General features: G+C 36.3%; 1 protein-coding gene across 1 annotated transcript; it reads right to left on the reverse strand.

Annotated features, from left to right (window-relative positions):
* Positions 1 to 2941: 2941 nt before the first annotated feature.
* On the reverse strand, positions 2942 to 9311 carry LOC110727003 (transcription factor BHLH089-like). The gene is made up of 9 exons (XM_021906538.1): positions 9294 to 9311; positions 8945 to 9010; positions 8770 to 8838; positions 8149 to 8343; positions 7813 to 7878; positions 7464 to 7532; positions 7305 to 7376; positions 5729 to 5785; positions 2942 to 4075 (listed from the first exon to the last, which is right to left on the reverse strand). The coding sequence occupies exons 1-8, from the start codon at positions 9309 to 9311 to the stop codon at positions 5771 to 5773; spliced, it is 570 nt and encodes a 189-aa protein (XP_021762230.1). The 3' UTR covers positions 2942 to 4075; positions 5729 to 5770.
* Positions 9312 to 10016: the final 705 nt, after the last annotated feature.

The following is a 10016-nucleotide window of genomic DNA, read 5'->3' on the forward strand; positions in this document are numbered from 1 at the left end:
GTGTTGGTCATGTGGTGAAGTGGGGCACTTTGCTTCACAGTGCAAGAACAAGAAAAAGAAAAATCCGATGTCGAATGGTAGGAACAAAAATCAGGCTCATCTGGCTGAGAATGAGGATGAAGATGTCATCGCTGCGGTGGTCTTTGAAGTTAACTTGGTTGATAACAACACTGAATGGATTGTAGACATTGGTGCATCTAAATACTTCTGTGCTAACAAAGATTTGTTTGTTAGTGTGGAAGAGGCAAAGGAAGGTGAACAAGTCTACATGGGTACGTAATTCAAGCAGCTCTGAGGTACTCGGGAAGGGTAAGGTGGTTCTGAAGCTGAATTCAGGGAAGACACTGGCTCTTCACAATGTGTTGTATGTTTATCTCTTCGTAGGAACTTAATTTCTGGTGTGTTGTTGAACAAAGTAGAAGTTAAGTTAGTTTTTGATGCTAATAAATTTGTGTTAACCCGTAATGGGGAGTATGTTGGAAAAGGTTACCTTAGTGGAGGCCTATTTGTCCTTAAAATTGTAATTGTTTCTTCAATGAATAAGACTTCTACTTCTGATTATATTGTTGAGTCCTTTAAATTATGGCATAGTAGATTAGGTCATGTTGGTGCAACAAAATTGAAACATATGAAGAATTTGAATTTGCTCCCACATATGTCATTAAATGGACTTGAAAAATGTGAAGTGTGTGCGAAGTCTAAATTTGTGAAGAAACCTTACAAGATTGTCACAAAGAGAGAGACCACACCACTTGAGCTAATTCACACAGATTTAGCAGATTTTAAGAACTTGGAAAGTAGAGGCGGGAAACGCTACTACATCACTTTCGTTAATGATTGTTTGAGGTATAGCAGGGTGTATCTTGAGGTCAAAGGATGAAGCTGAATCCAAGTTTCTTGTGTATAAGGCAGAAGTAGAAAATCAGTTAGATAGAAAAATTAAAAGAGTTCGTTCTGATAGGGGTTGGGGAGTATGGCTCTGGTTTCCTCAAAGGTCTATGTGAAAGTAAGGGAATCATGTATGAAGTATCTACCCTGTATACTCCACAACAAAATGGTGTGGCAGAGAGGAAAAACAAGACTTTGAAGGAGATGATGAATGCAATGCTCTTGAGTTCCGGGTTGCCAGACAATTTATGGGGTGAAGTTGTTCTATCAGCAAATTATGTACAGAATAGAGTGACTCACAAGAAGTTAGACAAGACGCCATATGAGATATGGAAGGGTTATGCTCCAAACCGAGTTATTTGAAAGTGTGGGGGTATCTAGAAAAGGTGGGTTATCCATCAATCAAGCGCTTAACAATAGGTTCAAGGACCTATGATACAATGTTCATTGGTTATGCTGAGAATAGTGTCGCCTATAGGTTTATGAGTCTAGAAGATAGCTCTATAAGTGAATCCCGTGATGCAGAATTCTTCGAACAGGTATTTCCTCTGAAGAAAATCTTAGTTACTAACGATGTTTCTTTAGTTCCTTCATCTACAGAGCCAGAAGATGCTTCCCTGGTTGAAAATGTTACTCAACCTAGGAGGAGTAAAAGGCAGAGAGTGGAGACAAGCTTTGGGCCGGAATTCCTAAAAACTTTTATGGCAGAGTTCAGAAATCTTAATGAATTTGAGGATGATCTAGATCAGATGAGATCATGGTGTGTCTACAGGTTGTGGATGAAGATCCGAAAATGTTCGAAGAAGCTATGAGCTCAGCGGATGCAAACTTCTAGAAGGAAGCTATGAACAGTGAGCTTGATTCAATAATGTCCAATGGGACTTGGGAGCTCGTGGACTTACAAAAAGGAAGTAGAGCTATCGGGTGCAAGTGGATTTTCAAGAGAAAAATGAGAACAAACGGCATCGTGGAAAGGTTCAAGGCTAGATTAGTGATAAGGGGGTCAGAAATTTGGTCTTGATTATTTTTATACTTATTCTCCTGTGACTAAAATTACAACTATTCGTGTTTTGTTTTCTTTAGCTTCATCATATAATTCAATTATGCATCAAATGGATGTTAAAACAACTTTTCTAAATGGATATTTGGAGGAGGAAATCTACATTGAGCAACCCCCAGGTTTTGTTGTTCTTGGCGTGGAGAATGAGGTATGCAGACTGAAGAAATCCATGTATGGCTTGAAACAAGCTCCAAAGAAATGGTATGAAAATTTTCATAATACAATTCTTGGTTTTGGTTTTGTCGTCAATGGTAGTGATGCATGTGTGTACTAAAAAATGTTTGGTGCTCAATGTGTGATATTATGAATGTATGTTGACGACATGATCCTATTTGGCATAAATATGTATGTCATAAACCTATTTGGTAGTCTGATGTTTTTGATGAATTGTACTCACCCTGATATTGCTTTTGCAGTAAGTAGACTTAGTCGGTATACTCATTGTCCTAGTGAGCAACATTGGGTTTCTTTGAGGTGTATGCTTAGATATCTTTGTGGAACCATGCCTTGAGGATTGAACTTTGTTGGTCATCCTTTGGTTCTTGTAGGGTATTGTGATGCAAATTGGGTAATGGATAGCGACGAAACAAGTTATACTAGTGGGTATGTTTTTTTCCCTTAGTGGGGGTGCAGTTTCATGGAAGTCTGGAAAACAGATTTGTATAGCTCGATCGACAATGGAAGCTGAGTTCATCGTATTAAATCTTGCTACTAAGGAAGCAGATTGATTGAGAAATCTTTTACTTGATATTCCCTTGTGGGGGAAGCTGACACCATCTGTATCAATGCATTGTGGTTCACAAGCTACAATATGTGTTGCTAAGAACAACATTTACAATGGTAAGAACAACATTTACAAGGCACATAATAGTCAGGCACGAGTCTGTGAGGAAGTTTATTGTGAATGGGGTTGTCTCGTTAGACTATGTTCGAACGGAGAACCTGACAAATCCTTTTACTAAGGGATTAAGTCATAGATTGGTGGTGTAGTCATCAACTGGTATGGGTCTAGGGCCTATGTTGTAATGACTTGATTTGTATCTATAAAATATGTGACATAATACACTGCACTAGGCGAAAGATACAAACGGGCACCGGTTCAAAACCCCCATTTAGCACCGGTTTTGAACCGGTCCTTATATGAGGGATGCTAAAAACCAAAAGATTACGCACCGGTTCTTGCTGTGAACTGATGCGAAAAATGGCCTAAAAAAATAAAAAAAAACTTTTAGCACCGGTTCTATTTCAAAACCGGTGCCAAAAATGCCCCAAAAAATAATTTTTTTTTTTCATTTTTTTTCACTTAAATTGTTATAGAAATACTAACATATATATAAAGTTACATATTTTCATTTTTTTTTCTGTTTTTGGCTGCTTTGGCTCTGGTTGGTGTGTGCTGGTTCAGGCTGCTGGTTTCTGTGTTGCATGCTGCTAGCTTGTCTCTGCTTCTGCTTGCCTGTTCTGTTGCATGCAGTGTGTTGCAAGGTGTTCTGGTTGCTGTGTGTCTTCTGTCTGCACTGATACTGCTGTCCTGCTTCTACACTGCTACTGTTGTTCTGCTTCTGCTCGTTGTTGTTATGACTTTTGCTGTTGTTGTTTTGTTGTCTGCTCTATTAGTTGCTAGCTCTATAGCTGCTATTCTGTTGCGTGCTCTTTTAGCTGCTGTGACGCTCTGTTTGGTTGCTGGCCTGGTTTTGCAAAGCCTGTTATAAGATGAATAGACATTTACAATTGTTATAGAAATACTAACATATATATAAAGTTACATATTTTCATTTTTTTTTTCTGTTTTTGGCTGCTTTGGCTCTGGTTGGTGTGTGCTGGTTCAGGCTGCTGGTTTCTGTGTTGCATGCTGCTAGCTTGTCTCTGCTTCTGCTTGCCTGTTCTGTTGCATGCAGTGTGTTGCAAGGTGTTCTGGTTGCTGTGTGTCTTCTGTCTGCACTGATACTGCTGTCCTGCTTCTACACTGCTACTGTTGTTCTGCTTCTGCTCGTTGTTGTTATGACTTTTGCTGTTGTTGTTTTGTTGTCTGCTCTATTAGTTGCTAGCTCTATAGCTGCTATTCTGTTGCGTGCTCTTTTAGCTGCTGTGACGCTCTGTTTGGTTGCTGGCCTGGTTTTGCAAAGCCTGTTATAAGATGAATAGACATTTACAATAAGAGCCAAATATATGTTAATGTCTAAATGCTCCATCCGTCCTTTAAAGATTACCCTATTGGCCCATTATATGTTAATGTTATCCCTACAGTCAGTCTCTACTTTAATTACTACCCCACATAAGTCTATTGTAACACCTTAGAAATTCCTCTCCTTTTTAAAATACCTGTTTTGCCCTTTTTAAAATACGAAAAAGGAAAATCTAAGACATTACCGCCACCGTGAAAACGGTTAAGGCAATTATCAAAGACACACAGCGGAAGACTACCTTTAAAACTATTTAAAATAAAGTCAACTTTAAAAGTCAAACCAAACGAAAGTAAAAGTCAAACAAAGTCAACCTACAACTTGGAACCATTGTAGGCCCTTAAACCAAAACACTTGAAAACCTCTTTGCGTTAGTCTCACAATCAACATAATTAAATAATAAATTAAAGCAATAAACACATCATATTCTAATGAGAACTAAGCATGATTCACTCTTCACTCATGCCCCTTCATGATTATGCTTCATCACCTGAAAAGCTTCTCTCTACTTGTCTCCACTACTCGCCATTAGAAATGGGTTGTCGTAGGGCCAAGGCCAGACAAACACACAATACACACAATCAGCAAAGCTGAGTACATAAGCGTAATTAACACACACTAATATGCTTTCATCCTATCACCATACAACTTACCTCGATGCACCTGTATACAAGCACACAACATTTATCATTTGACTCGACTACTAATAATTAATATTTATTTAATTTTGATTACACATCGAACTGGTTTCCAACCAACTACCTACCTCAAATAAATTGAGGTAAACTACACCGGGAGCTAAACGGGTAGGCAAATGCCACATGAAGTGACTGGATCCTGCGCATAATAAATAATAAAAATGGAAAGTACAGCGTCCTGTACCCCCAGTAGGAGTTATGGTCCAATATAAAGTCGCATAACCACCCCCCCATATGTTCATACTCAAGGTATATATGTTCCAAGAGTTTTGGTGTGTAATCTCTTTCACTTTACGTGATTTACAAATTATTAGACTTGGTGATGACTCTCAAACGCAACACACCAAACATTACAATTCATTCAAGCAATCAAACAAACCAGTTTAAACTCTTAAATATTTAGTGACCACATAACTTTAGTGTGGAATCCTTTTTAAACTACCTCGGTGTTAAAATAACACCTTAAGTGCATAAGGCACCGCAAATCCTATCCCTCGGTGTTAGAAACACCTTAAGTGCACATAGACACCGCAATATAATTTATCCATGTGTACTAAGACACTTATATAGCTCATTCCTCATACTTATAGCATCAATAAAAACTATATGAACCATAATAAAATTCCTCTTCCATAATCCAAACCAAGATAAACATCCAGTTTAACCAAACATGCTTTCTAACATGCCAATAATAAAAGTATGGTTCATAATCAACATGCCAATACAATTAATTCCAATCACTAATTCACCATAAATAAATCATACATCACCAATCATTCACCAACATCAATCCAATCAACAAATTCCATCCAACACCTATCATGATACTATTTGGAATTAATTTAACAAAGCCTAGCATGCTTCTATACACTTAAACTTTACCAAGTATGCGAACATACCTTGAATATGATCTTAAAATAGCCACGATTACACGAAATCGCTCACTTGGAATTCTCCTATAAACCACAATTATAAAAGAAGTATTAATACTTTTTTAGCACAAAATTCCAGCATTATTAAAACTTATAAAATTGCTGTAATTTGGTTTAAAACATTAATTTTAATAATTTCAATCAACTACAATCAAATTACATCCATATACATTAATTTAAAAACCTAGGGTTTCCAATCTTGGGGCTTTTTAATTAAAAACCAAAATCTAAAAATTATAATTAAAATACTTGTTATTAAACATCCTAAGAATCATCACAAAACCAAAAACAATAATTAGATTTAGGGTAGATTTAATTAAAATAAGAAAAGCAACATAAATCTTTCGTTAAAATCAAAAACTGCCCGAAAACCATATTTAGAGGCTGAATTTGGCCACGAAAGGGTGGTACTCATTATCATAGGTAGTGAGTTTTGTTTAGAATACTGTTTACACACGAAAAACACTATTTTTTTTGTAAAAATTGGACGAGTTAGAATTTAATCGTGATTACATCGAGATTAAGAAAATTACGAACGGAGAATACACAATATGCAACCACCTGGCCGCCGTTGTCACGCTGCCTGGTGGCTGCTACCACCGGGAAAGGTTGGTTGTGGTGGCCGGTGTGTGTGGTGGTGGTGGTGGTGTAAACAATAAATAAATAAATTAATAAATAAAAGGGGAAGGGTAAAATTAAGGAAAAATAAAATAAGAGGGGAGAAAGAGAACGTACCTTAGGGTGAATTTTCTCCCTAGGCACATGAGGAGTATTTATACTCCCTCTTAGCCCTCCTACTTACTTCCCTTAATAATCCCTTTCCTAATCGGATTAGGATTTGACTTTCTTTAAAACTTGTCTTTTTAAATTATTTAATATAAAATAATGTGTCCCAATATTTTAAATCATAAAATCCAATATTTTCAAGATTATTAAATAAAAAATATATTTTTAATTAAAATCATTCTTTTTGTATTGATGAAACCCTAAATAATTTATTTCATATTGTTTAAATACTTCAAGAAATACTTATTTAAATTTATAATATGTATAAAAATACGGGGTATTACATCTATGGTCTACCTAATCACACAACACAACTCTTAATAAAGTGAAAAAATGTGGATGGGGAAAACTTTAAGCCTTTAAGGGGCGGTGGGAGAATAAAACTTGATTTGGTATTCTTCAAAAGCCAACTGTATCTTGGCAGAATCAGTCACTAATTTTCCCCATAAAAATAATTAAACTGGGAACTTGAGCTTGAAAACACTGATGAAAACCAGGATATGCCAGAAGAAGGACAAATGCCATTCTGAATTGCAGATTGGCAGGGGAACACAGTCAGAGAAAGGGCCGATTAATTTTCTGAAGCTAAGGCTAATCAGAAGCTTGCAAGCTGGTGAAAAACTTACATTCCAATGTTACACGTATCATATACTTCATATTTAACAAAGCAGCGGGAAAAGGATCTGATGACGGAAAAAAAATGTATTGCCACAGTTCATTCTTTGTAGAGACAAAAGTTTGTAATCTTTTTACTTACATCTTTAGAGGGAAATCCTTCAATACTAGGGCTAGTTCTCGTATTGACAGCTTCTAATTTCATCGAGAGAAACTGCAACGAGCATTCAGGGTTAGCGTTACAGCTCAATTAGAAGGCAACAGAAAGAACATACAACCAGCAGCTTCAGCAATTACACACCTCAACTTGACGCTGTAACGATTGCATATAATTTATGATCTCATCAAGTACCAATGCTTTGCCAATGACCTGAAACCCAGAAGTTTGGTCAGGAATCAGGATATTGATCATGAACCTCTTACATATTCGAAAAACTCAAAACACCGCCAAATACCAAAAATCTTAGTAGGATATACATTGTAACTAGATAAGTTGATAAGATGTAATAAGAGAAAAGTGGACCGAGAATTCAGTCCAATTAATACTCATGTCAATGGCAAAAATCAATATGATAGTTTATCAGCCCTTCAGATGATAACAATAATGACAACAGCAATACATGGAAAAATTGAAGCAGCAATGGTCGAACCTTATTACACCTAGGGACCAAATCTTGTAGTATTCTCATCCTCTCACTGATCTTTTCTCTTCTAGCCTACAAGTAAAAGAAAAAAAACAATCTAATATTTTATCAACTGTATCATACTCCTACATCTTTGACAGTAAATGGTTTACAGGAAAACGATAAATACAAAAAAAAAAAAAAAAAAAAAAAAAAAATCTAATCCCTTAAAATGATCATATAATATAAAATTGTATTGTGAGGTTATAATTTTTGGAAATTAAAAACAACTATAGAGACTTGCAAAAAAAAGATGAAGGCATAAAAATAGCGAAAACAAGTTAGCAAGGAAAAATCAAATACCCTTTCAGCAAGGCTATGGCTATCACTTGCTTGACCTCTCCTTGCTCGAACATGAATATAATCCTTCGATGGATCAGACACTGGCTTACTCTTTTGTTCACCTCCTTTTCCAGAAGCTGTTTCATTATTAGCTTTCTGTTTATGATTTTCATCTTCGGATCCTGTTGATTTAAGCCTTTTACCATCAGAATCACTCTGTCAAAGCAAAAAATTGAGTGTAAAGTCTTCTCTGTTGCATATTTGTGTTCATAGATGATACCTACAATAATGATGACACAGTCAATTTCGAGTATTCATCTTGTAAATGCCTATTCACTTAAACTCCAATTTGGTCGATTGTTTCAAGACTAGCATGGATTACCAAAAAAATAAGAGCCAGAACTAATGCTTCATATCGAAAAATAGCCTTTTTATACCCCAAATTCAACCCTCTACCAGATCAAGGTTCATATATAAAGACTAGAAACAACAAGGCAAGTATGATGCTCTATATAATTTATCAATTTAAACACAATAATATGCATAGATACCTTCACTGACAAATAGAACCCTTCATAAGACAAGAAACGTACAACCAAGTTCAAAACGTTTCAGTAACATCTGATTTAAGAAGAAGAAAACCTTCAATGTTAAAGCCCATGCGTGGTTCCTCCAGCACAGCTTATACAACCACGAACACCATTTCCTCTCCTATAATGAAAAGTAGCGCAAATCAGAAGGCCTTCAAGTATAGACCAATGATTATAATTAAGCTCAAAAAGTTATAAGCTAAGATTAGAAACAACGAGACATAGACCTTAATAATATTTGAAGGGTTAGAACATAAGCAAAATGCATCCACACCCAAAAGAGAAAGAAACCTCTAATTAACCAAACAAATATGATATGTAAATGGCTTACCTTAATCAACAAGACTACTCAAGAAACTTCACGAAATGGAATAAGCCCATAGGCTATTTTAAAAAGAAAAGAACTTAAAAACTAAAGCAACTTTGCAGATGAGTTAATATTTTAAATTTGAGTGTGCAACAGCAGACATGTAGCAAATTATGATATTATTGAGCATCCAACTCACGAAAAAACAATGAACATAATAACATATGATTACTGCCCATGAATCACAATCTATTGACACAATGCCTTACCAATATTTTGTCACTCATATATGTCTTAAACTTCTAACCATCCTGTTGAAACAACAAGTGTGTAGTGTGTGAATTTTGTGAAAAAACTCAAAGTCCCACATTGGTGGGAAATGAGAGTTTTACTCTCTTTATAATATAGAGAGTGGGCTAAAGGGGTGTGGCCCTTGGGCTACCCACATTTTGTGGAGAGGGAGGACCTATATGGTAAACCATATATCACACACACGCGCGCCGAGCTGGGCTGGGCTGGGTCGGGTTTGGGTTATTAAACAAACTTAATTTTTGTTACCGGTTTGATTAATATTCAGTTACAAAACGTTTTACTGTTTTGGTTTAAATTTTTCCGTTACATTGCTTGATTCTCGTTGCTGTTTTACTGCTAAACGTTGCACCGTTACACTGATTTAATGCCTTGATTCTTGCTTAACGAATACACTAATTGCAGTAAACGTTGCTAATCTTTCTACCACTTTGCAAAATATATTTTCTCTTCCTCTCAAAACAGTCGAGCAGTTTCTTTCTGATTTTCTGGTGTTCCGTTGTCCGGTGGTTCGGTGCAAAACCGCCGGTATTTTATACTTGTGAAAGACTGTTTTATCCTGGGGGCATCCGGTTTGGTACGAGCTGCTTGCACAAGTTTGAGGCAGTGCCGCGAATGTTCTAAAGAGAGCGACATAGTCCGCGACTCAGTCTTATTCTCGGTAACATTGTTCTTACTATTTT

Source organism: Chenopodium quinoa, unplaced genomic scaffold (genome assembly GCF_001683475.1).
Source record: "Chenopodium quinoa cultivar QQ74 unplaced genomic scaffold, ASM168347v1, whole genome shotgun sequence".
NCBI lineage: Eukaryota > Viridiplantae > Streptophyta > Magnoliopsida > Caryophyllales > Amaranthaceae > Chenopodium > Chenopodium quinoa.